This window comes from Eschrichtius robustus, chromosome 2 (genome assembly GCF_028021215.1).
Source record: "Eschrichtius robustus isolate mEscRob2 chromosome 2, mEscRob2.pri, whole genome shotgun sequence".
NCBI classification, from domain to species: domain Eukaryota; kingdom Metazoa; phylum Chordata; class Mammalia; order Artiodactyla; family Eschrichtiidae; genus Eschrichtius; species Eschrichtius robustus.
The window spans coordinates 175,641,053-175,668,657 of NC_090825.1; the positions used below are offsets into that span (position 1 = coordinate 175,641,053).

A 27,605-nucleotide genomic window follows, 5' to 3' on the forward strand; every position below is an offset into this window, starting at 1 on the left:
GGCGGGAGGCGCCTGTCCCCTGGGGCTCACTGGGGTGATTAATCAACGCCCACAGGGGGTGCGTCTGGGCAGTGGGCTGAAGCCGCCTGGGGTGGGCCTGCAGGGAGGTCCCGAGGGGCCGGGAGGGCGCCCGACAAGGGGGAAGGGAGCAGCCCAGCAGCCCCACCCCACCCCCGAAAGAGCAACAGACCCCTGAATCCTGAGCCCAGCACGTCCAGCCTCTCTCCCAAGCTGCAGCCAGAGAGAGAGCAGGAAACACAGGAGCCGGGCCACATCTGCACACCAGCTCACGTCCCTCCTGTGCCCCACGGCAGGGAGCACATGCCCTCAAACGTGCACGTGCGCACACACACACACACACATATATACCGACGCCCACGCATGCACACACACTCACACCTGCGCAGGCACACCTCCGGAGTACCAAGCGCAGGCCGAGATGACTGCCTGCTGGGCGTCAAGTTTCCCGGCAGCAAAAGAAAGGCTGCCCGTTCCCTCTCCTGTGAAAGTCCCTGAGTGGAAATGCCGAAGAAAAACTGTAGGTGCAACGGAATCAAAAGGAGAAATTCTCAACGCACCCTGGTGCAGCGCTTAGGCTTCTTAAAGGTCACGGAGGGAGCAAAGCTCTGGGAAAGGCTCCACGGCCCCCTCACCAGCAGCCCCTCCACCGACTGCCCTCAGGGATCCGCCCATCACACCCCAGGACTGTCCACGAGCCAGGGGGGCTCCATGCCCTTTGTGGGAGCACAATCCAAAAGACCCTCTCCCCTGCCCCCGCCTTGGGGCACCTGACAGCCAGGCCAACAGAAGCCAGAGGGCGGGAGGGGCTGGGGAAGCCGAGAGAAAACCAACTGCAGGACCTGCCTGATGGCCAAGGTCACGGCCCAGACAATCCCCGCAGGGAACACTGTCTGTCCCGTCCTGGGGCCCTCTGGTGGCACGTCCTCCACCCACCCGCATGTGGGCACACGGCAGGTGCTGCATGTGGATACGGAGCCCTGCGTCTGGGCAACAGCGTGAAAACGACCCCAGGTGGATGTGTCACACGCTCGTCTATGGATACAGTTCCTGGTGACATGCTGCCCACAGGGACCCGAAGGGGCCGTACCAGGGGTGGGTATCGAGGGAGGACCGGCAGACGGAGCAGCCCCAGGACGGCTGACCCAGCACCACCCACGGGCTCCAGGCGGTGCTCTGGATGCTGAGCCCGGTGCCCTGCACCCAGGCCCAGCCCTGCGGGAGGAGGCACCCTGAACCAGGCGGAGCTGCTCTGCCGGCCTCCCCAGGCCCACAACCTCCTGGCCTCAATGGCCAACCGTCCGGGCCGCTGCAAGGCTGGGTCTATTTTAAACCCCCGTCTCTAAAGGGATCTGAAGCCCTCACGTGCTGCGGATATTCTTAGCCTCGCTGCCAGAGAGCGCCACACAATGCCGGCCTTTCGGAGCAAATTCCATGCTTTTATCGACACCAGGCTGTGCGCGTCACTCTGACACACAAATCACACCACCAAAGTAGCAACAGACCCAGAAAGGCTCCAAAAGACGCCGTAAACCTAAGTCGACACTTTCAAAAAACAAAGTGCTACTGAAATAACCCGGAACGGTTGCGATCAAGCTACTGCAGACGCAAGAGCACGGTGTGATTTGGGAGACAGACGTGGGAACAGATCTGCAGGAGAACCCCGCCCCCCCAGGGCCCAGGGGAAGGCAGGGAGCAGGGGCACCACCCTCCCGGGGACCCTGAGTGGCTCCCTGAACCCCCAGCCCAGGGACAAGAGGACACCTCACCAGCCCCCGCACCCCACCCCTGCAGAGGTCCACGTTGACCCAAGAGGGAGTGCGGCCTCCACACGACGTAAACCTCCGTGCACGGGGGCTCCCAGGGGCTATGGGGTCGCTGTGCTCCCAGAACCCAGGTCTTCTGACGGCGTCCATCCCCGCCCCGTGCCAGGCCACTGCTGGGGATGGGGACACTGGGTGGGGGGGGAGGGACAGCGAGGGCCCTGCCCTCATGGGGTCCGAGTCTGGCAGGGAAAGACTGACACCAACTTCAGACACGGCCAGCAATGCGGTCACTCTGAAGGACGAGCATGAGGTGTCCTGCCAACATCTGGGGTCCCCACCCCAGTCCCGGGGAGAGAGCATGAAGGGCTCCAGCATGGTGGCTCAGCTGAGCTGGCCGGGCACCGGGGGTGGGACAACAGGGCAGGTGGCGCGGAGCTCGTGCGGCCACACTCGGGCAGCGTGAGGGACCCCCACGTGCAATCCCACCCCTTCAGGACCAGGAACCGAGATCCAGGTCAAGTGCCTTCCGGAACGTTCTTCCCGTAAGGAAACACCACTGTGGTCAACGTGACCCCTCTGGCTGCTTCCCCAGCACTCTCAGGAATCGGGCTGTGGGGTAGGGGGAGGCGGGCAGTGGGTGGACAGCAGGGGCCACCCGAGCAAACCAGGGGTGCAGCTCAGGGGGCAGGGGTGCTGGGGGCTGTCCTGGGGGACAGGCAAGCGAGGGGAGCAAGCCGTCGGCCCTGTCACCCGGGGGCCGCTGGCCCTCATGCTCCCAGCATCCTCTCTCTGGGGGACATTCCCCAAACCCAGTCCCACTGTCTTCCATCCGCCCTCGATCCCAGCCGCTTCTCAGAGGCCCCCAGCCGCTCACTCCTCCCTGCCCCCCCAGGCCACATGTCCCCAGAGAACACACTAGGGCCCCAGTCTCCTGAGGCCTCCCCATCCCCAGGCAGGCCTGCGTCTGAAAGCTCAACCTTCCTTGCCCAGCAAGGGCGGGGACCCAGCAGCGGCTGCTTGCTTACTCTTTCTTTCTTTTTTTTTTTTTAAAGGAAGAAGTGGGTTTTCTCCCCTTCGGACCCCTCTGGCTGGGAGACCCTGACCAAACCCAGGGCTAAGAGTTCCCACCGCCCAAGGGCAGAGGCTCTCTCTCCTCCTGCTGCTGTCTCCAGGGGGCCTTCGGAATATCACTGCCACTGCCGGTCTGAAGAGTCTATAAAAGGATGAAAGAACCTGGGAAATTTCCAGCAGCGCACAGAGCCAAGCCAGAGGGAAGGGCGGGAGCGCCATCTAGCGGCCCGCGGGGGAGCCGCGCTGGGACAGGACTGGAACACGGCCACTCAGAGACCCGGGCAGATGTCCCTCCCGCCACCACCGCACCCCATGAGACACGGCCCAGGCCAGTGAGCTGGGCCCAGCAGAGCGTGTGCGTGCGCGCACGCACACACACACACACACACAGGTACCTGACAAATACACACACACAGATATCTGACACTCGTTGCACATTGGTACCTGATCCACACATATACATAGACTTATATACACAACGCAGACATAGAGATACCTGACAAACATACCCACACAGATACATCATACACACAACACACACACAGATACTTAACAAACACACACATAGGTACCTGAGACACATATACACACACTTACACAACACACACATACATACACTCATATGCATACTCACACTGACACACACACCCATGTGTATACACTCGTACACACTCACTCATTTGTATACACACATATACACACAAACACAAATATACACACAAACACACACACATACTCACATATACGCAGAAACATACACTCACACACCCCCTCGGACACACACACACACACACACACACACTCACACTCACACGCACACATGCAGCCCCAGCCTGCAGATCTATCTGCACGGGGAGCCCGAAGGCCGCTCATCTGCACTCAGCCCGCCAGGCGCACGGGAAGGACGCCGCTGTGCGGAGTGGTGGGCAGAGCCCCCAGGGAAGGGGCAGGTCCACTGCACCCCACAGGTGCGGGCCTGGCGCAGAGCAAGGGCCCCTCCCGCCAGGCCTGGACTGGGGCCTCCATGCATCCCGGCCTAGCCTTGCCGTGGGGAGTCGGGGGGCACGGGGCGGCCACGCAGTCACTGGGGCCTCCTGGGCAGCTCGGGGACGGCACCCTGACCAGGAAACCCCTCCGCTCGGTGCGCAGGACCACACTGCAGGTGTGAGGCTCAGGCCTTTGTTCAGCCACCATCACCAAATACATCAATCTCTCTCCAAATCTTTCCCAAAAGGAAAATTCCTCCCCACCCGGAGGTTCCAATGATCAAGGGCTCACGTAAAGTCACAGAAGGCCACAAAAGGAGAGGAGTGGATTGATAACAGGAAGCCCGTGGAATTGTAACAGGATCCCAGCAAACACACAAAGTAGCACCACACGAAGGCCACAGGGCCTGTGGCCAGCAGAATAATGGCCCCAAAGATGGCCACGGCCTAATCCCGACACCTATGGACATATCACCTCACGTGGCAAAGGGGACTTTGCAGGAGCGATTAAGTTAAGGTCCCTGAGACAGGGATGACCCTGGATTCCCCGGGGGGCCCAGTGTCATCGCAGGGTCCCCCATTAAGAGGGAGGCGGGAGGGTCAGAGGCAGAGAGAGACGGGAGATGCTGAGCTGCTGGCTGTGAGGATGCAGGAGGGGCCGCGAGCCAGGGATGCGGCGCCTGTAGACGCTGGAAAAGGTGGGAACCGCTGCTCCCCTGGAGCCTCCGGAAGGACCGGCCCTGCCCACACCTGGATTTAGCCCCGTGAGGCAGAGTCAGCCTCCTGGCTCCAGAACTGTCAGAGAACAAATGTGAGCTGAGTTAAAGCCACCAGATCTGCAGTCCTTTGTTACAGCAGCCCTGGGAAACTCGCACGTGTCCCCAGCCTTCCCTGCCCGTCTGAGTGGGAACCGCTGCCAGACAGCGGGGCAGGGGCTTCACTCGGTCCACGGCAGAGGCGAGGAGAGGGTGGTCACAGGGCCGATGGCCGACAGGGAGACCTGGTTTCCCACCCAGGTCCGCTGCTCAGAGGGCCTGCTCCCGCCCCTCAGCAAAGGGCCCCAGAATGTCCCTGTTGACTTAAGCGGGTAGGGGGCCCTCCCCCAGGTCGGCAGGCACAGGCTCAGCCACGTGGGGCTCAGCTCTCTGTTGGGACAAGGTAGGGGCGCCTTGGCCAGGGTCCGCCTGGGTCCCTGCTGGGTGCCCCCCCAATACAAAGGTGAGGGGTTCACTGGCTGAGCTCCTGAGCGCCTCTCTCTGCTCCCCAGCTCCTGCTCCCCTCCTGCTCCCCTCTGAGCCGAGATGATTATTGTGACAACAGAACCTTCTAACAGCTGGGGAGAGGCAGGGCGATGTGAAGCCCCCAGCTCAGAAGTCTCTGCTGGAAACACAGCGAACAAAGACGGCCTCCTGCCGGCCCCCTGGCAGAAGCTGCGTGTCAGGGGAGTGGCTCAGCTGGGAGATTCCAGAACACGACCGACCGACCGCACTGGCGATCTGACCCAGCCTGGGGGGCCCGTTGCTCACAGAGTGCCCTGCGGGGCCCAGCATGCCCGCCCCCACCCTGCAAACAGCTAACCCCACCCCCCCAATCTGGAGGCCAAGAGGGAGGCGAGGGGAGGCTCAGGCACAAGGCCGCCCGCTCCCCAGGCCCGCGGCCCCCAAAGCCCCCAGCACAGCGCGGCCCTGGGAGGCGCTACCGGAAGCCTGGCAGCAGCCACGTTCAGCGTTAAGGTGCTGTGAGCGCAAACTGCAAGCTCCGGGGATCTGGAAGCACGTTTCTGGGGGGCGTGCGTGCCCTCATCTAGAGGGGGCTGGGCTGGCGGAGCCCCCACCCCGACCTCTGCCTGCCCCGCCCAACAGCCCCAGGTGCAGCCCCAGGATCCACGTGCAAGGCCTCCCCCCCACCCCACCCCCGCCCATCAGGCAGCCCCGCCTCCCTCAGCAGCAGCCGGCGGGGCTGCGGCCGCCCCTCACCAGGACTTGGGCTCCCCGAAGTGCAGGTAGTTGATGCTGTACAGGTCCATGTCCTCCGTGTGCCAGGCGAAGGTGGTCTTCCACATGCCAAAGTACAGGTAGGGGGTGTTGACGCCCTCGATGATGGTGCCGCACTCGCGCTCCACCATGTCCAGGATGGTCCGCAGGTTCCCGATGTTCCACTGGGCCACGTCCTGCACGGTGGCGAGCACACGGTCAGCCTGCCGGCCACCCCGGGCACCCAGCCTCTCCCACTGTCACTTGCCCCCAGACGCCAGCAGTGAGACACCTGCGTCATTCCCTCCGAGCCCGGGCCGTGGTGGGACCCCTGCCCAGGGCCCAAACAGCATTCTGCCCCACACCTGCCTGCTTCCGAGCCTCGCCCACCCCAGGGTCCAAAACCCACCCTGGGCTGCGCACACCCCACAGACACAGGCCCCCTGCCCCGGGCCAGGCGGTCAGGCGAGGCTTCGCCTGGATCCCACGTTGAGCTGTGCGTGAATCATGGGCGGGGAAGGCCACGCTGCGGCCACGGTTGGTGGTGAATAATTCACGTGCCTTGAAGTCAGTGACACAGAAAGAGGAAGAACGGGAGCGGGGCTCCCAGCGACGTGCCAGACAGGCCTTCCCGCACCTTCCCACAGCGGAGACGGGGACGGCACTCAGAGCCAGGCAAACGAGGGAGGGATCCCCACCCACCAGCCTCATCTATTCCTAACGCCACAAGCAAACAAACCCCGTCTTGTCGTGAGAGCTCGTAAAACATGCTTTCGTTGACGTCCAGTTCCCGGGGAAGCCTCGGGGCTGCTGAGATGCTGAGTGCACGGCAGCGTTCCTTCATGCCCCAGATCCACCAGTGCCACCCACTGCGTCCACGTTCTAGGCCCGACTTGGCAGGTCGGTCTTTGCAAGATGACCTGTGGCCAGAGCCCAGGACACGGAGGAGGGCCGCGATCAGACCCCCACCGCGAGCATGAGAAGCCCAGGGTCGCCTCAAGTGGAAGATGCCCAAGACTGGGGGCACCAGCAACCAGTCGTCTCCCCAAAGCCCTGTCCATTTGCCACCCGCCCTCATCCAGCCCACCTGGACAGGGGGACCCGGGGTCTAGACTAAGCTGGGCGATAACTCATCGTGGGCCAAGTCATTCTCTGCTCTGGGCCTCAGTTTCCCCTCAGTACAAGGAGACTGTTGTACTAGGTCAGGCACGGCAAACACACGGCGCCAAAGCCCCAAATCCTCTTCCAGAACCCAGGGCAGGCTCACCCACTGAGCTCTGCCTCGGCCCCGCTGAGCCTGCACTGGGCCTCGGAGCCCTTCGCGGGGCCATCACTACAACCGTCGGCAGCACGTAAGAGCAAACCCAGAGGTTCTCAAGGGACGAGCCTCCAATTCTTGAATTTTTATTTAAAAACAAAATTTGGGGTCCTCAAGAGAATGAGAATATAAGCCACAGACTTGGGAGAAAATATTTGTAAAACATCAACAACCGTTATCCAAAATATACAAAGAACTCTTAAAACTCAACAGTGAGAAAGCAAACAATCCACATAAAAACTGGGCCAAAGACCTGAACCGACACTTCACCCAAGACGATACACTGACGGCAAATCAGCACATGAAAAGATGCCCCACATCAATAGGGAAATGCATATCGAAACCACAGTGAGGTACCACCACACACAGATAAGAACGGACAAAATCCAGAACGCTGACAACACCAAATGCTGGCGAGGATGTGGAGTAACAGGAACTCTCATTCACTGCTGGTGGGAATGCAAAGTGGTCCAGCCACTCCGGAAGGCAGGTGACAAAACTAAACATACTCTTGCCATACGCTGCAGCAATTACGCTCCTTGGTATTTACCCAAAGGGGTCGAACGAAAACTTATGTCCACACAAAAATCTGCAACGGCTGTTTACAGCAGCCTTATTCGTAATTGCCCAATCTTGGAAGCAACCAAGATGTCCTTCAGTAGGTGAATGGATAGATAAACCATGATATATCCAGACAATGGAATGTTATTCAGATCTAAAAAGACATGAGCTGTCAAGCCATGACAAGGCACGGAGGACCCGTAAATACTGGGTTGGCCAGAAAGTTCGTTCGGGTTTTTCCGTACGCTGTTACACGTGACTAAATGGAAAAAGCCAATCTGAAAAGATTATATACTGTATGATTCCAATTATAGGACATTCTGGAAAAAGGCAAAACTATGGAGACAGTAAAAAGATCAGTGGGCTGCCAGGGCCTGGGGGAAGTGGAGTGATGAACAGCCGGAGCACAGAGGCTATTTTTAGGGCAGTGACACTATTCTGTATGACACCATAATGGCGGATACTTGCCGTTATACATGTGTCCAAAGCCGTAGAATGTATGACACCAAGAGTGGACCTGAATGTCAACTACGGACCCTGGGATCAGAGTCCCAGACAAGGGACTCGATGTAACAAACACACGGACAAGGCATCAATGTAGCAAACGCACGGCTCTGGTGGGGAACGCTGACAGAGCACGAGGCTGAGGGCGCAGGGGAGCAGAGCGCGTATGGGAGCTCTCTGTACCCTCCTCTCGATTGCGCCGTGAATCTGAAACTGCCCTAAAAAAGATACCTATTTAAAACAATGACAACAATTATTATTATTACTATTATTATTCAGGATCCCACCTAGCACCAAGACTACACAGTGGGGGAAAGAATAGTCTTTTCAATAAATAGTGTTGGAACAACTGGCTGTCCACATGAAAAAGAATGAATGTGGACTCCCTCTTTATACCATATATAAAAACGAACTCAAAATGGATCACAGACCTAAATGTAAGAGCCAAAATTATAAAATTCTTCGAAGAAAACATAGGGGCAAATCTTCACGACCTTGGAATTGGCAAAGGATTCTTAAATAAGACACCCAAAGCACAAGAAATAAAAAGATGATAATAACAGAAAAATTGGACTTTATTAAAATAAAAACTGCCGCGCTTCAAAGAACACAGCCAAGAAGGTAAAAAAGACAACCCACAGAACGGGAGAAAATACTCACAAATCATTTATTAAGTGAGGGACTTGCATCCCGAATGCATGAAGAATTCTTACAACTCAATAATGAGAAGACAAATAACCCAAAGAAATATGGGCAAAAGATCTGAATAGACATTTCTCCAAAGAAGATATACAAATGGTCAATCAGCACATAAGAAGACCCTCAACATCATTACCACCAGGAAATGCAAATCAAAGCTACAATGAGATACTACTTCACACCCGCCAGGATGGCTAAAATAAAAAATACAGAAGGTAACAAGCGTGGGTGAGGATATGGAGAAATCAGAACCCTCACGCTCACCTGGTGGAAATGGGAAATGGGCAGCTGCTTTGGAAAAAAGTCTGGCAGGTCCTCAAAAAGTTAAACATGGAGTTATTACCATGTGACCTGCAACTCACCCCTGGGTAGCTGCCCAAGAGAAATGAGAACACATGTCCACACACAGACTTGTCCGTGAATATTCAGAGCAACATGATTCCTAATGGCTAAAAAGTGGAAACGATCCAAATGTCCATCAACTGGTGAATGGATAAAGAATATATGGTCCATCCATACAGTGGAATATTATTTGGCCATGAAAAGGAGAGAAGCCCTGACACTCGCTACAATGTGGTGGACCCTGAGGACACGATGCTCAGTAAGAAAGCCAGACACAGAAGGACACCCAGTGTGTGATTCCACTCATATGAAACGTCCAGAACAGGCAAATCCACAGAGACAGACGTGGGTTCGTCATTGTCAGGGACTGAGGAGGGGGATGGGAGTGACTGCTAATGGGGATGGGGCTTCTTTTGGGGATGATAAGAATGTCCTAAAATTGACTGTGGTGATGGCTGCACAACTCTGTGAATATACAAAAAAACACTGAATTACATGCTTTACATGGGCAAATTGTGTGGTATGTGAATTATACCTCAATAATGCTTAAAAAAAAAAAAAACAGTAAGTCTGATAATCAACAAATAAATAAACCAATCCAACTAGCACTAACTTTCCAAAACTCTACATGGAAAAGGACAGGTCATTTGACAATCAGGCGTCTGACTTCACACCCACCTGTACACGAGCACATGAACTTCAGTTATTCCATCCCATCAGGCTGCTGGGGTCAAATTCCCTTCCAAGAAGTCACAATCCATAAACCGAGCAGCAGAGCCGCAAGCTGGGATTGGGCTGGCGGGAGGAGCTGGGCAACACCAACCCCCAGGCACCAAGGTCCACACTGTGGCCAAGTCGACAGCTGGCCGAGGTCACAGGACGTAGCCAGCTGGGGCCACCAGTCAGACAGCCTAGATTCTAACACCTGCTTGGGACTGGACACAGAGAGTGGGACTCGGCAAGGTTCCCAGCCACGGAGCCTCGAGGTCCCCACTTGGAGTTGGGGGGGAAATCGCCCGGTTGCTCTAAGGACTAAATGTGGTGTTTAAAGAACAGAGGTGCGGGGCTTCCCTGGTGGCGCAGGAGTTAAGAATCCGCCTGAAAACGCAGGGGACGTGGGTTCGAGCCCTGGTCCGGGAAGATCCCACAAGCTTCGGGGCAACTAAGCCAGTGCACCGCAACTACTGAGCCTGTGCTCCAGATCCCGCGAGCCACAACTACTGCGCCTGCAAGCCGCAACTACTGAGCCCGTACGCTGCAACTGCCGAAGGCTGCGCACCTAGAGCCCGTGCTCCGCAACAAGAGAAGCCACCACAATGAGAAGCCCGCGCACCGCGACGAAGAGTAGCCCCCGCTCGCCGCAACTGGAGAGAGCCCGCGCGCAGCAACGAAGACCCAACGCAGCCGGAAATAAATAAATTAAATTAAATTAAAAAAAAGAAAAAAGAACAGAGGTACCTTCCTGCCCGGGACCGCCCCAGGCCCTGCCTGCAGAGGCCCAGGGGAAAGAGCCCTCCTTGTGTTCAGAGACCAGACGTGGCCCCGGGGACACCCACCGCGGTCCTCCTGCCCGAGCAGCTTCCAGGAGGAGCCGCGAACACAATGAAACCGGAGAGGGGTGGAGGCCCAGCACGGATCCTGGGCTGCCAGGGAGGGTGGTCCAGGCCTCGGCGGCCTGGCGTGGGAAATGGGGGCCCTGGAGGTTGGGCCCCTCTCCCCGGGCCTGGAGGCCCTCGAAGAAAGCAGAGAAGCAGGGGGAGCAGTAGACAGGCCCCAACGGGCCCCAGGAAGCCCTGGGGCCACAGCTCCGCCAGGCCCCCGTCAATCCGACCCAGGAACTTCTGCACTGGCCCAAGGGCGAGCTGGCCCACGGTGCTAAAACACACCTGTGTAACCACAAAACCCACCACGAACAAGGTGACCAATCCTGGCATTCAGAGGTGCGTGGCCGGGAGATGGGAGATGGGCGAGGTGCGCCCGGGTGCGGGTGCCGGCGGAAGTCGACGGTTAGGGGCCTGGGATGCAGCACGTGCGACAGGGCCTCTGGGGCCACGTCCTCCGAGCAGGTGCAGCCCTGCTCCCAGGGGCTGCGTGCTCGCTGGGAGAAGGCCTGGCCTTGCAGGTCATCTGACCCTTTGGGATCAAGGCCAAGAGTGTGAGCTCAGGGTCCGGGACACTCCCACTGAAGGACTGCCATGCGCCCGCCGGGCCCCATGGTATTGATGGGGAAACCGAGGCCCAGGAAGGAGGAAGCAGGACAGGGGCAAACTCGGTCTGGACCCCCGGGGCGAGGGCATCTGCCTGTGGTTCTGGGGGCAGTGGGTGAGCTCACTTCGAGCTTGACCTGCATCTTCCAGGTAACAAACTAACGCCCTCGGCACCACAAAGCGGACCCACTAGTGGAAGGTCCGGGCCCAGGTCGGCTGGGCTCCGTGAAGCCGGCGAAGTGAAACACTGGCAGCGATTCGTGCTGGGACCTGAGCGGCAGTCGTGTGTTTCCCATGCCTTTTGGGAATCACAAGCCGCCTGTTCTAACAGGCTCCTCCCCTGGGCGCCAAGGAGGGTCCCAGCCCTTCCCAGGAGGGGACTTTATTCCCGCCCCCACCTCCCCGCTACCCAAGAGCAGGTGGCAGCTGCCCTCAGGGGAGAAGGGCTGAGTGGACAAGAGTCTTCCCCCGAGATGACCTTCAGAGGAACGATCGGGGGGGAGCACGCAGGGAGGCAGAGGGGGCCCCCGGGGAGTGGAGAGGGCCGGATCCTAGCCCAGGGTACCCCGTGCGGAACACACCCAGGAGAGAGAGTCAGGCTTTGGAGCTTTGAAATTAACCCCGGTGGGTTCATCCCAGGGTTATCCGAGGTCCCATATTTATAAATTGTCCCCCCCAAAACACGATCCCACTCAAACCTCCCTCTGCTTGACACCAGCACCCTCGGGGGCCTCGGCATCAAGCCTCGACCAGGGCCTGTCTCGCCCTTGGACAGGCCGCGGGCAGCAGAGGCCCAAAGGCCGAGGAACAGGGCCCTCCCAGCCCAGCGCAGGCACTGGACGTGAGTGGACCCAGGGGTGGCCCGGACGGCTGAGAACTCGGGCTCCCAGGTTTGCAGGAAGATGGAGTGATAGAAACTTGAAAAGAAAAGCACTCCAACAACCGAGAATTTAGAGAAGCCCCTGGGAGAAGGGACGGAATGCTCGATGTCATCTTTTTAGAACCGCTTTGTGGCCGGGCCGCTAGGTCAGCGGCCGAGCGTGGGATCAGGCCAGGGGCAGCACTATGACCTGGCAGGGAAGATTCTGCAAACCTCTGGCTTCTTCCTTTCATCCTAAGCTGGAACGTGCCTGCGACCAGAGCCCAAACAGAAGGCCCCGTGGAGCTTTCCGTGTCATCCCAGCCCCTGTGGTGCAAGGTGGAGCCCGCTCGCCCCCCTCCACCTCCACATCCGCCGGGACGCCTAAGGGCCTCAGTACTTACGTCATCGTACAAGGAGCCACTGATGTCAGCCCCATAGATGGGCGACACGAAGGTGAGGTTCTTCCAGTACTTGCGCTCCAGGTCATCGAAGTCCTGGTGCCGGGGGGTGCAGTACCTGGGGACAAACCGAGCGTGTGGGGCTCAGGGCACCTGCCGGACACACTGAGGGAGGCGCTCTGCTCAGATGCCCGCCCTCCCGGCGAGGGCGCGGCCCCGGAGCCCACGGATGAGCTGTGGTGACTGCCAGGTGGCGAGGTGGATGGACGGCGGGGGGTGCAGCCCTGCCTGGAACGGTGCCCAGGGGTCCCGTCTCGCCAGCTCTCGGGGCCCGGGGCCCCCAGGTCAGACCACACGCCAGGGCCGCAGGAGCCGGAGGAGGGACCTGGGTTTTGATGGTTCTTGTCCTCCTACCACCCTGCAGACACCGACAGGCACCGTGGTGGCCGGGGACAGCGCCATGAGGGGACAGACAACGCCTGCCCTCACAGGACGCTTGTTTGAGAGCAAAGAGACTGCCAGAGACGCACAGACGATTTCAGAGACTGAGGGGGGCTGGGAGCTACGCAGGAAAGGGGGCGTGAACAGCGGTGCTGTGTGCCAGGGAGCGTGCCCGCGTGCCGTTGAGTGCCCACGACGTGCCCGCGAGCTCCCGGGAGTGTGTGCGCATGCCCGAGTGTGCCATGGCAAACCAGGCACCTGGGGAGACGTGCCAGGGAGCCCCTCTCTGGGGAGGTGCTGTCAGAGCCGAGACGTCCTGGGGGAGGGGGGAGGCACTCCGGGGACAGGGCACACGGGCAGGCCCTGAAGGGCCGGCCCCGCAGCCAGTGCTGAGGGCAGCGTGAGGTGGACGGCGCGGTCCTGGGTCGGGTGAGGGTCTGGATTTCGCCCCCAAGAACCGGGGGACTGTGAACCGGGGGTGCCGAGGCCCGCCCAGGGCACACAGAGCGGGCTTTGTGGGGGCTGCGTGCGCCCCGCCCTCCACACCCCGAGCTGGGGTTTCACCCGCCACGCCGCCCAGGCCCGCGTACTTCTCGCTATTGGCCAGGCGCCGGTACTCCCCAACCGTCATGGCCTTCTTCTGGATGTTATACTGCGTGAAGAGGCCCGACTGGCCCGTCACCACCTGCTGGATGGGCGCCGGGATGACCACGTCGTCAATGTCATCGTACGTCTGCCGCGGCTTCCACTCCTTCGGGGGGATGATCTGCGAGACGGAGCGGGAGGGTGGTCAGCGGCGCCTCCCCTGGGCTCGGCCGCTCGGGACTGGGTGCGGGGTAGGGAGAGCCTGGGGGCACCTAGCACCCCCTCTGTCCATGTCACCGAGCCCCCAGGACACCCGGGGCCAGGCCTAACTGGGCACCACCCGGCAGGGTGGGGGGCTGTGCCTGCCTCTGCACGGGGTCAGGGCCTGGAGAGGTGGGAGCGGCCCCAGAGGACGTGTGCGATCACAGAGTGAGCAGACGTGGGCGGGCCGGGCTGTGTGCGCCCCTCGGCCTGGGATGCACTCGCTGTGTCCCGGGGGCTCTGCTACCGCGCCCTCTGGCCACCACGTGCCCATCTCGGGACTCCGCGCAGACGAGGCCCCAGAGCAGGGGCCCCAGGGCCGCAGTGCACACTCATTCCAGCAGCCCTGCTCCAGTGACACCTACTGGGGGCGATCGCAGCTCTAGGTGCTGGGGAGACATGGGGACACAAGGGACTCAGGCGAGGGCCTGAGTCCTGACTGGAGGACGCAGGTGATAAATCCCGGCGAGAAAAAGGAAATTGTAAGACAGTGACAAGGGTAAAGCGGGGCTGGGTGAGCCGCCCAGAGGCAGGAGGTGGGGGGTGGGCAGTGGGGGGCTGACAATTCCAAGTGGGAGGAGGCCTGAGGTCACACTGCAGCCCCTCCCCCAGCAGGTGGCAGCACCCCGGCCCGCCCGCCCCACCCCAGGAGGGGACACGGAGGGCGCCACGGATGGGGATGGACCTCCCCCTCCACGTTTCCTCTCCGCCGGTTGGGGGTGACCTCTGCGCAAGCCCCACGGGCCTGGGCGGGTGTCTGCCAGCCCCGAACCTCCTTCCAGGGCGTCCGGTGGGCCACTCACCCAACAGCTCTGGGAAAAGGAACTGAACCAACCCGCTTTCGGTGCATCAGCCACGCACCCTGGGGCAGCCGAACCCTCTCCCGGCTCGGGGCCACCAGGGAAGCACACGGCGCTGAGGCCCGAGTTTGCCGACAGCTCGGGAGCGGCTAAGTCCACTCACCATCCCCGGGGTCCCGCTGTCACATGGGTGCAAAGAAATGTTTTGCTTGGCGATGAAAACACTGACTCTCCAGTTGCCTGCCAGAAGGGTGCTGCCCACCCACGACTAGCACGCATGGGGGTGCCCCACCCACATAAAGCAGTAACGACGACAGCCGCGACGATGAGAGAGTCAGCGCTCCTCACCCGGGCAGTCCCGCCCCACGGGGGACACTGGGCCGCGTCTGGGGGCATCTGTGGCCGTCAGGACTGGGGGGGCTCCTGGCATCGAGGGGGTGGGGCCCACGGAGGCTGCTCCACAGCCCACAGGGCCCGGGACGCCCCCCAGAGGGTGAGCCGGCCCCCACGCCAGCAGTGCCAGCAGGACCCTCATTTAGAGTTAAATGGGGACAAGCCCCCTCCCGGAAGACACAGCTACGGGGGGCCTGGCGTGACAACAGGGTGCTGGGCTCAGCCTGCCGGTCGACGGTTTTGCTAGAGTCCCAGTGAGAAATCTGAGGAGTCAGGTGATGAACTAAAACACTCAAGGCTAGAAATGCAAAAAATAGAAAGAAGAGAGGGGGACTTCCCTGGTGGCACAGTGGTTAAGACTCCACGCTCCCAACATAGGGGGCCTGGGTTCAATCCCTGATCGGGGAACTAATAAGATCCCACACGCATGCTGCAACTAAGAGTTCACACGCCACAACTAAGGAGCCCGCCTGCCGCAACTAAGACCCGGCACAACCAAATAAATAAATAAATATTAAAAAAAAAAAAAAAAAAAAAAAGGAGAAGAGGGCCCACGCCTCCAGGATACGGGATGTTCTTGCAGGGAAACGGGTTGTGGGGTGAGGGATCTGGGACCCCCGAGCTGCTCTTTAACTACGTGGCTGACGCCTCCTCGCTGCAGAAAAGCCTGAGTCTCCTCCTGGGGGAAAGCGCAGTGACCCTGGACTGGCTCCCTCGCCCCAAGTCTCTTGGAGAATCGCCTCCCTAACCAGGCTGCGGGGTGAACGGACCACTCCTCAGCCCTCTGCTCTCAGGGGAGAGCCTCGGGCTCAGTCCTGTCCCCACGGGCTCTGCTGTGTGACATCTGGACACTGGGAGGGAGCCGGCAGACGCTCCCGACACCTGGCTCACACGTGTGAACCGCACTTTCCCAGGCACATGCTAAGCGGGTTCTGGAAAGGCGCATGAACAGAAGGTCACTGGTCTGGAACCCGAAGCTTCTGGAAAAATCCCTCAGCAAAGCACCACGGCCTAACACCCTCAAGTCTCTGCAGAGCAGGATTTGAAAGGAGGCTCTCCAAGCAGAGGACACCTGAAAGACGTCCCCTAAAGGCCCGTGAGCATCCCGACTGCGTGGCCCTGGACGGACCCTGACTCGAAGCTCCTGGGGGGCAAGACTCAGCCAAGGCCAGGAGGACGGAGAGGCCACACACCCAAGGGAACGGCGTGACACCAGGGAGGTGGCCAAGCTGGGAGCGCTGGGCAGCTGGGGCAGGTGTGGGAGACCCTTCGAGAGGGGAGGAAGTGAGGGGCCAGCCTCTGCCCCCCAGAACCAGCTGGACCCAAAGCCATTCTGCTGGCAGCAGGCCTGGAGGCTAAGAAGAGCCAGGGCACCGCCTGGCAGCAGGGCACTGAGGGAACTGATGCCCCCTGACCCCTCCCCCAGGACCCCAAGCCATGCCCCTTCCTGGCTCCCTCCCCCCCAAGCCCTTCCCAAGCAGCCCGAGGGGGAAGGAGCCCAGCTGGACACTGGTCCCAGAGCACACTCAGGGTGGGTGAGGAATGTGACCCGCCACCCCGATGGCCCCAGGGTGGGGGTCCCTGTACCCAGAGCCCCCACACACACACGGAAGGGTAGTCAAGGCTGATGAGACCAGGGTGAGGGGGACCCCGGCGACTACAGAGCTCGTTCAGGCCAGCAGGACGCTGTGTCCCTTCTCCAAAGAGGCTGGCGGCCCTCAGGGCCGACGGCCCGCGTCGGGAGGAAGTGGGGGCACCGAGGGCCGTGGCACGTGCCTCCCTGGACCTGTCTGTCCCCGCAGTTGCAGGGAGGCCCCAAGGGGCTACAGGCACCTGCACGCCGTCCCTGCCTGACGGGAGCAGGGATGCGGGTGCACGCATGTGTGTCGGCGTGACTGTCCCCACAGGATCTCTCAGCGACAGCGGGGGAGCTGCTCCCAGCAGCCCGTGCCCGCCCTCACCGTGCCCTTCCAGAGAGAACTGCCCTTGCCAGAGAGAAAATAGCAAAGAAAATGCCACTTAAGAAGAGTGGAAAGGAACATGCAAACAAAGGGCAGAGAGGGACTTCCCTGGCGGCGCAGTGGTTAAGAATCCGCCTGCCAATGCAGGGGACACAGGTTCGAGCCCTGGTCCGGGAAGATCCCACGTGCCGCGGAGCAACTAAGCCCGTGCACCACAACTACTGAGCCCGTGAACCACAACTACTGAAGCCCGCATGCCTGTGCTCCGCAATAAGAGGGGCCACCGCAATGAGAAGCCCGTACACCTCAGCGAAGAGTAGCCCCCACTCACCACAACTAGAGAAAGCCCGCGTGCAGCAATGAAGACCCAACGCAGCCAAAAAAAAAAAAAAAAAAAAAGGGCAGAGGGAAAATGCGCCCTGAAAACATCTGTCTCACAAAAACATCCAGTCCGAATGGTTTCCTGTCGATTCAAGTAAGTTAGCGGAAAACTGGTCCACGGGAATTAAAGGCTTAAGCAGAGGCGTGGGGCTCAAAGGAAAGGCAGGAGCCGGCAAAGGAGAAGAAAAGGGAAGGAGCAGAGCCGGGGTGAGGACGTGCAGGGGAGACTCGGTCACGCCCCACGAGGCTGCACCCATAGCAGCCCCGGGACAGAAGGTGCTGGAAACAGCCCGGAAGCCAGAGCCGGAGATGACAGAGGAGGAAGCAGAGGAGAGGGGCCGGGGGAAGTGCCAGGTGCTGCCAACGGAGCACTCCACGAGGTTACCAAGATTCCTGGCACAGGGGACAACTTGGATCTAAAAACAGAACTGGCGCTGCGTCCCGGCAAACGCGGAATGAGGTGAGGGACAGGACACGTTCCAGATGAAGGGGGGCCCCCCACGCCCAGCCCCACGGGCTCCAGGCCTCAGAGTCCCCCCCCACTGCCCCCAGCTGGGGCACCTGAGGGAAAGGGGCACCTGACAACCGACCCCAGCCAATCGGTCCAGCCCAGACAGAGGCTCCGAACCTGCAAGAACCCAGGCCCGGGGCTTCCAGAGCCAGAGACCCCGATGAGAAGGTTCTGCTGGGTGTGTGCTGTCATGGGGCCCCAGGAACAAAAACCAAGGGGAGGGGAGAGGAGGGGAGATGTCGCAGGCCCACCTCTCTCCTCATCTGCGCGGCTGAGATTAGAGGCGTGGATGGCACACAGCCAGCCAAACCCGGCAGGGGAGGTGGGCAGAGGAAGGCCAGCACACCTGTCCCCTCGCTGCAGACACCGTGACCCGCGGCCCAGTACCACCCACCACCTGCTTCCGTCCAGCCACTGAGCTGACGCCGGCATTCTTTCTGTTTTTAATTTTTTTTCCTTTTTTGAAAAATTTTTTTTAAAATTCTTTTTTACTTACTTACTTATTTATTTATTTATTTTTTGGCTACCCCACGCGGCGTGTGGGATCCTAGCTCCCCGACCAGGGATCGAACCCGGGCCCTCGGCAGTGAGAGTGCAGAGTCCTCACCATTAGACCGCCAGGGAAGTCCCTTTTTTAAAAATTTTTAAATGGTTGAGGGAAAGTAACAAATGAAGACTGTTTCAGGACAGGTGAAACTTCTACAAAACGCACGTTTCGGTGTCTGTAAATCAGGTTTCACGTGCTCACAGCCATGCTCGTGGGGTTGTGGGTCACCCCCGGCCGCAGAGCTGAGTGGTGGCCACAGACAGGCCAGCCCAAGAAGCTGAAATTATTTACTATCTGGCTCTTTGCAGAAAAGGCTTAGCGACCCCCAGCTTAAGCAACAGAGGGCTGGGTATTAGATAAAGTGCCGGCCATACAGGAAGCCACTAGAAGAACCCAGATCAGGTGACGAATCTCCCAGACCATGTGGTGAACAGACCCTCACACACACAGGTTCACGTGCACATGAAGAAACTCGGCACCCGTCCCCGAGGTCTGCTCCCCGCACGGAAGAGGCGTGGGCAGGCACGCTATCTGCCGGTGTTCACACACGCACACACGCACGTGCACGTCCGTGTCTGACGCTCCGTGCAAAGAGACACGAGGAATCAGTGCCGTGCCGCTCCAGGCAGAGGAGCCGGGGTCAGGGTGGCTGGAGGGGGCACTCGTTCTCCCTCCCATCCTGTCGCAATGCTTGAACTCGCTTCACACGTGCGTGACAGTCTCAAAACACATGTGTTTAAGTAGGAATATAAAGGCAAAAAAAAGTAAGCCCTCCCCGGCACCGACTCCCCTGGGACCCCCCTGACGGGGTGAGACGGCTGCTGGTCCCACCGTGATGCTCTGTGTCCCACCCAGCATCAGCACCCTCGGGGACCCCGGTGCCCAGAACTGTGCCTGACTTGGGGAAAGAACATATGTTCATGGATAAGTTAGGTCAGGTGGGCTCAATGAGCAGATTAATGGGTGCCTCTCGGGCCGCTTGCCCCTGGGTGGGCACAGGGCAGGGGCCGGGGAGAGCTGCACAGGGGCCTGGGGCATCACCCACCTTGGCCAGGCCCGCCCGGTGGGCCCCCTGGGACTCGATGTAGGCCACGTATCTGTTGAAGTCCTTAAACTCCTCCATGGTTGGGCGAAACGTCATGATTTTACAACTCGGATTCTGGGCCCCGTGATCCTCGGACCCCATGGCTGCAGCGGAGAGACGGCCACACCTGCAAGGGAGACAAGAGAGCGTCAGCACCGCCATCACCGCCACGGGCCGGTTCCCTTCTCCCCAGGAGGCACCCAAACCACCCGGCCCGAGGACAGAGGCCGCGCAGCCGAGCAGGGCCAAGGGGAGCCTGGGGGCCACTTCATCACTCACTCTGGCACAAAAGACCACATGACTGCAACGAATTACCAACAGAGGTGGCCCGTTCTAAGAGCCCATGCGATGCTGGAGGCCAGAGCACCCATTTCAAACAAGGGGCCTCGGAAATAAAACCTTTTCTTATCAGGGCCTCATCCAGATTCACTGGCATTGACCTCACAGCTGGAATCCAGAGGCAGCAGCACGGGAGGGGCTGGGAAGGTGAGTGAGGTCCTGTGTGTTTCACTAGCAGGGAACCCCTCCTCGGGCGGGCCGCCGCGAGCAGGGGAGCAGTGTGTGGGTCCCTCCAGCACTGGCCCGGCTGCTGTCAGCGAACCCAGGCCCCAATGACCCACGGGCTGCCCGAGGCCAGGACCTGGAACCAGGAGAGCAGGAGGCCCGTTTCCCGCCGCGTCGCCCTGGGCTATAACCACGCCTGACCGATCCAGCACAGAGCGGGGCACAGAGCCGGGGCGGGGATCGGGCTCCTCTAGGGGACAAGGCTGCAGGCTGGAGAGGCCCCTGCCTGTTCCGAGAGTTACGAGAGTTAGGGGGGCCCAGCGGGGTGGCTGCTGACCCACCCTAATGAGGAAGAGGCTTGGGGGACAGACTCTGGGGAAGGGTCCCTGCTGGGACAAGAGAAGACCAGACTCCCTCCGGGACTGGAAAGAGGTCAGAACCCAAGTGCACGCAGACCCAGAACTTGGAGGACAGCTAAACAAGTCCACCTCCCCCCACCCCAACGTAAGCTGGGGAGTGAGAAAGGCAGGAAGTCCGCCAGTCTGGGAAGTAGAGAGTGGGGCGGGGGGGGGGGGGGGGGGGGGGGAGGTCCATGTCCCCAAGACGCGGCCACTGGCTCCCCAAAGGCACTCCCCCGGCGGGCGCTAGAGGGCAGCACGAGCCCGGGAACGGGAGCCGAGGCGGGCAGCTCCCTGGGACAGACCTGGAGGCCCAGGCGGATACCAGACCAGGTCCAGGTCCTGCCCTCAACTACCCCATGCCTGGGCGCACAGGGCAGCGGGTCGGCAGCTAAGGCCGCGCTCTGAAGGTCACACTCACGGCTGGACTGCTGAGGACCCCGGAGGTCCTGGCACACACGGGGTCACCACTGCATCCGGGCTGGGACCCCTGGGCCCCTCCGCCCTGTGTGCACAGGAGCCTCTGTCGCTCCTCCTTGCAGGGCAGCCGAAGCTGCGGTCCACAAGGCAGGCCACGGGTGCCCGGGACCGTGTGACAACAGCTCTGAGGGGGATCACAGGGAACCACCGAGGTCACACGGGTTTATAAAGGGGAAGGGTCATCACAAACCCCCCTGCAGACCAGCAGGCACCAGAGGGCCCAGGCGGCGGCCAGGCTGACCAGCCCTCAGGACGGACCACCATGCCGTCCCCCTCCTGCTCCCCACCCCACAGCCGGGGCCCGGCGCCTGACTCCCCACCTGAGCCCTCAGAAGCCAGCTGCCCTCTCCTCTCCAGCCCAGACCCGGCCACACGGGACGCACCCGGGGTCTCCACTGTCCTGAGGGAGCTCAAGGCCCCGGGGGGACAGGCCCGACCCCGATGATCTGGGAACATGGGTGTGGACCTGAGCTGGGCTAAGGGCTGTGGAGGGAGGCACAGGGGCGTAGGGAGGGAGGCCTCCCAGGGCAGGGACCAGGGACAGGACAGACGACCGGCCGCAGCCATCGCTCGCCGGCCTTCCTCGTGTGCCCGCCACCCGAGCCGCCCCACCTGTCAACCCCACATCCCCACCTGCCCAGATTCCCTGCACCCACCGCCCCTGCCCGCACAGAGCAGCGGGCTCCCGGCGGAGGGGGTCCCTGCCGCCCACCCACCTTGCGTGGCCATCAAATCCGTCCTCTGAGGCCTGCAGCCGAAACACGGTCACCCGGGTCTCAGCCCCTCGTCCCAAGCCCCCGACGGCCGGGCCAAGGGCCAGAGGCTGGCTCCGCAGCCCGCCACGGATGGTGCCCAGATTCGGAAGCGGCGGACACATCAGCGCGTAACAGCCCCGGCCCTGTTCTCCACATTTTATGTGGGTGGTGTGCCCACTCTGCACAGTTCACGAAGGGGCGTCGCGTCCCTGGAAGCCCGGCTCTGCTGCGACCACCCCAGTTTCCCAACACACCGCCACCCGCTGTGGGTGACGGGCGCCAGGACCACCCGCACCAGCAACTCTCCTCTTGGCCAGGCCGGTCCCAGCAGGGGAGGAGGACACAGGCTCCCCCCAAGGCCAGCTGTGTCACCACGAGAGGAGCCCACCCTGCCACGGATGCTGCCGCCTGCCCTCCCACACGGCACTGTTGGTGGGAAGTGAGGTGGGGCAGGACACCCGTCTCCCCCCAAGACCAGCCTGTCCTGGGCAGAGTGGGGGCAGCCCCGGGGTCCTGCCCACACGAGTTCTCTCGCCCATTAAACATAACCACAGGAGCGCTTTTTCCAAGGGGGGCAGGGGGAGCAAGCAGGTGATATGACAGCAGGTAGAGTTTCCTGCACTGCACCTGGCAACATATGCTTCTCCAACCACCGCTGTCATCCAGATTCAGCTCAGCAGTGGATCATGTGCGGTTTTCTTTTTTTTTTTTTTTTTTTTGTCTTATTCGTGCCGGTTGCAGTAAAGTTTTTAGTAGGTAAATATAAAGAAGAAAATTAAAATGGTTTATAATCCCAACACTCTATAACCCTTGACACGTTTTTTGAAGGAGGGCAAATAAAAATCAGACGTGCACATACTTAAAAAATAACAAAAGGAATGTGCTCTTTACCAGAGAGTGCCACGCCCAAAATGCGAGGTTCTAACAACTTCATCGTAAAAAGACAAGCAGCACAATTAAAAAGTGGGCCAACGACTTGAATCGACATTTCTCCAAAGAGGAGACTCAAATGGCCAGCAAGCACATGAAAAGATGCTTGAGGTGATCAGCCATCAGAGGAACGCAAATATAACTAGAGTGACACACACCTCCCCCAACTGGGGCGGCTAGAGTGAAAAAGCAGATAACAGCAAGTGTTGGTGAGAAACTGGAACCCTGACTCCCAGCTGGTGGGAACGTAACATGGGGCAGCCCCCCAAAAAGTTAAACATGGAACTGACCACACAAGCCAGCAATCCCACCCCTAGGTATACACCCAAGAGAAATGAAAACCTATGTCCACACAAAAACTTGTATGCAAATGTTCACAGCAGCATGATTCACAATAGCCAAAAGGTGGAAACAACCCGAGTGCCCATCAACAGATGATGGTACACAAACCGGTCCCTCCACACACGGGAACATCACTCAGCCACGAAAGGGAGAGAAGCACTGACACTCGCTACAACGTGGACGGACCCTGAGAACACGATGCTCAGCGAGAGAAGCCAGGCCCAGAAGGCCACCGTAGGCTAAGAGGTCTGGGTTTCTTTATGGAGTGATGGAAATGTTCCAAAGTTGATTGTGGTGAAGGCTGCAGGACTCTGAATTCGCTAAGAACTTTGGAATCGTGTGCTGTAAGTGAGAGAACTGGTTGGCGGGTGGATTCTATCTCAATACAGCTGCTACCCCCAGAAAAGAAACAGAGATTAGGGTAGGGGAGAAGGAAAGAAGAAAGTTCTGCACTTGCCAAAAAAAAAATAATAAATAAACAAAACCTCTGGCTGCCTGGCAGGGTGGGCGCCTGGAGCCTTCAGCCCGCAGAAGGGCTGCCCCAGAGCCAAGCCCCCACCCCATGAGAGACGGAGGACACCCCGCAGCCCGGCCACGGAGGAGGCGTCTGCTGGGTTCCTTCCTTCTCTAACAGGAAGTGCGGCCTCCAGAGACACTTGGTGGGTCCCTGTCCCCGCCCCCGCCCCGGCCCAGCCCTTGAAGCCTCTATCAGGAAAGCTAGCGTCCCTTTCTTCCCGCTCCTGATTCTGAGGCTGAGAGCAGGCATGCCTATAGGCTGCAACCACTGAATTACACATTCTAAATGGATGGAACTGTCTGCTTTGTGAATTACCTCTCAATAAAGCGGTGATTTCTCTTAAGTGCTGTGTTCGGGGAGACCCTGCACGCCTTGGCCTTCCTGGCCTGATGCTCGCCCAGCCCTTGCAGCCCGCCGCCTGGGACCGATGAGCGCGATCACGCGTGGAGGGGCGGTTCCCCAGCTGTCCTGGACGGCTCCTCCTCACCCAGAGACAGGTGACAGGAGGGGTCCACCCACTCTCTGGGCCCCAACGAGTGAGTCCAGCCCAGAGAAGCCCTCCTGGGCTGCTGCACCAGCACCTCCCCCAGTGGCCTTCAAACTGGGGGACTCACGGGCTGGGCCGTGGGGGACGCTCTGGCTACCACCCAACCTGCGCTGCAGCACGGTGACCAGGTGGGGGGGTCTTTCCCGCCCCACCCTGACAGCTGCCCCTCTCGGGGGCAGAAGTCTCTCCAGATCTGGACTCCGGCCTGGGGCTGATGCCCCCCCGCCAGGAGCCTGACAGAGCGGGGTGCGCTGAGCCTGAGAGCCTCAGGAGAGGGCGGGTGAGAGACGCCCCAAGGCATGGGTCTCCCACAGCCAGGTGCACTCTGTCTGTCCGTCGGTGAGCCAGAATGCAGAAATAAGATGACTAGTAGGGGACGCCATTTCCCCAACAGGCGGCCTCATCTTCCTGACTGAGGGGCTCTGGGGACTAAGGGTTTCTGAGGCCCAATGGCAGATGTTTTCCAGAAACTGGATGGCTGGAATCTGCAACTCTGGGGTTTTGACAAGAATACAGTGTTCAATATGCGGGAAGGTACGTCCTCTGAAAAAAATGTCACCCTACTAAAAGCTTTACTCTGAGGGGTGCACTGTTTTTGAAAAGGATTCGGGGGCTCTCTGAGCACGAGGTGCCCCCAGTTCTTCCCGGCGGGGCCTGTGCCCCAGCCCCGGGGGGCGTCTCTCCCCCAGCTCTCTCCTCCCGGGCCCTCCCCTCCACCTGCCATCAGGTGAAGCCCCAAGCCTCCCCGTGACTCCCAGCCAGCCCCAGGCCCTGCTCCCATCTCGGCCCAGTTCCCGCCACCACAGCCCAGTTCCCAACAGGAGACGATGACTGAGGGGCCCCTGAGTGGGCTCAGGCCCCAGGAGGAGCCAGCACCCCTCCACCAAGACTCAAGAGGAAACCCACCGTGAAGGCAGCACGGAAGCCCCCGCCCCCGGGTGTGGGCCTGGCACTCCATCACCGTGTCCCGAGAGCAGCTCACCAGGTGCCCTCATACAGGGCAAAGCCTGGCGGTAGAACATCCTCCACTTCATCCTTCTCTGCTGGGAGCACCCCGTACGTCCCAGGCTCCCTGCAAGCTGGGCATGCTCCCTGATCACACAGAGCCTGAAGCCCAGGGGGCGCTCAGGGCAACTAGTGCTGCCCCACCGTACCCGCCAGCCCCAGTGTCAGAGAAACCTTTGCCCCCCCCCCGGCCCCTGGCCTGTGGAGCCAGATCAGCGTTGGGGGCGGGGCGGTCCTCGTGCTGGCCCCACGGAGCAGGGGAGCCCGGGCCGGGGAGAGCACAGGCTCCAGGAGCAGCCCACGAAGTCACAAGGATGCCAGCCTTGCTCTGGCTCTACCCCACGGAACTGGCTGGACTCAAACAGCCACAGTGACGAGAGGGACAAAGCAGGCAGAGAGCCCAGAGCCAGGAAGGCAGGAGGCCAAGGTCAGAAGGGCCAACTGAGAAATGTGAGGACAAGAGACGTGAGGAAGGCAGCTTGGCCGGACGGGGCTGTGTGGGCATGGAGTGGGGGCGGATGGGTAGCCCCGCGCACAAGGCCAGGACCACCCTAACACTGATCTGAGCGACGCCAACTCCGAAAGGCACAAAGGAAGAATCGCCCGCAGCCATGCACGTTCGTTCCCTACGGCTGCCGAACGAATCTCCACAAACCTAGTGGCTGAAACAGCACAGCTTTATCTTCGAGTTCTGGAGGCCAGGAGTCCCTCCCGGATCTCAATTGGGCTGTGCTCTTTCTGGAGGTTTCCTGCCTTTTCCAGCTTCTAGAGGCACCACATCCCTGGCTCGAGGCCCCTTCCTGCATACTCACAGCATCTCCGGTCTCTGCGTCTCTCCTCTGACCACTGCTTCCATCACCACGTCCCCTTCTCTGACTCTGACCTCCCTGCCTCCCTCTCAGGACCCCTGTGATGACACTGGACCGCCTGGCTAATCCAGGATGAGCACCCATCTCCAGATCGTTAACTTCGTCCCAGCTGCAGAGTCCCTCTCGTGCCAGGGAGCATCTGCACAGGTTCCACAATTAGGGTGTGGGCACCTCGAGGAGCGCTATTCCCTCTGCCTCAAAAGCCACGTGAAAAACCCATCACACAAGGAGATAAGTAACAGTCACCATGCCCCTCCCACCGGGGACCGCTGCTGTGAGATGCGTCCTGGAAAGACAAGCACATCTGCCTACTCGCTCAGACAAAAGCACAGTTTTGAGAAGAGGACGAAGGGGACCAAGCGATACCCAGTGGGCTGCAACATGACCCCCGCGTCCTCCCCACGACTCAGACGTGCACAGCGCCCCAGAGCACGGAGCCTGGAGCCACCCTCTGGCCGCAGAGCTGCCTCATGGGCACAGCCAGAGGCCCCAGTGATGCCGAGGGAGCCCCTTCCGGCCGCTCGCGCCCCAGACGACCTTGGCCTGCACCTTCACCTTGGTGCCAGTGCTCCCACGGCTGACTCCCAGGTTAAGAGGCTCACACCTCGTCAGCCCCCAAGACACTCGGCCGAGCTGTGGGGAGGAGCCATGAGGCGTGAACCGCAAGCTGGGCTGCACGATGGCCTGGGGAGCCGCCGGGAGCCCCATCCCCAGGAGGCCTGAGCGTGGGAAGGGCAGGCCCTGGGAATTCCCAGGGGCCCGGCTCGGCCCCATCCCCCCACACTGCCAGAGCCCCTTCGCTAATCCCAGAGCAAGCGTGCGACACCTGGGGACCGCGACGATCAGGGCCACGCGACGATCAGGGCCACGCTTTCGGGAGATGCTGCAGGGCCAACAGCGCTGGCCACGGAAGCCTCAAGAAGCCACATGGGGCAAAGTCCCGTGAATATCGTGGTCTGAGTCACAACCTCGCGTGACTCTAAAATGACAGTGTCCTGGTTCAACACCCAATCCTTCCACCTAGGTACCCCCAAAACTGCAGAAAGAAAACGAATGCATAAATAGCAACATGTCCCCCGTGGTCGGGGGCCTTGCTCAAAACAGACGGAGGCAAATGAAGAACGTTTATCACGCCTCTCCTCCTAAAAACCGGCGCTAAGGCCACCTTCTTCTCTTGATCTTTCGTATACCTTTGAACTTTAAAGAAAAAAAGCTCTCTCTGTCACAACCCTCCCGGAGGAAGTGCCCACGGCGGGGCCGCCCACAGCCCATGACAGGGGCATCTTTTATTAGCCTGGAGACGTCACCTGTCTGTGCCCACAGATGCAAAACTGGGTGCTTTTTTCACAAAAAAAAAAAAAAAAAAAAGGCAGGAAAAAGCTACCAGACCTGAAAAAACAGGCCAAGCAATATGTTGAGGAGGAAGAAATCCTTACAATGAAGTAAATGAGCGAAAAAGCGAAGAACCGGGAGGGCGGGGGGCAGGAAGAAGGCTGGGTGAGAAGCCCACCCACGGCCTGGGGCGGCCTGCACTCTCCCTCCCGCGTGGAGCTATTCTGCTTGGAACTGAAGCCGCGTGTCTCCAGCTC

General features: G+C 60.2%; 1 protein-coding gene across 6 annotated transcripts in view; it reads right to left on the reverse strand.

Annotated features, from left to right (window-relative positions):
- The window catches only part of KDM4B (lysine demethylase 4B), a 141,020-nt gene that overhangs the window by 81,100 nt on the left and 32,315 nt on the right, over window positions 1–27,605 (reverse strand). For all 6 annotated transcript variants that reach the window (XM_068537209.1, XM_068537207.1, XM_068537208.1 and 3 more), the window contains exons 3-6: window positions 19,631–19,796; window positions 13,737–13,912; window positions 12,709–12,823; window positions 5,818–6,011 (exon numbers count right to left, since the gene is read on the reverse strand). In XM_068537209.1, the coding sequence (XP_068393310.1) occupies window positions 5,818–6,011; window positions 12,709–12,823; window positions 13,737–13,912; window positions 19,631–19,771 (626 nt within the window). In that variant the 5' untranslated portion in view covers window positions 19,772–19,796. The remainder of the gene's footprint in view (window positions 1–5,817; window positions 6,012–12,708; window positions 12,824–13,736; window positions 13,913–19,630; window positions 19,797–27,605) is intronic.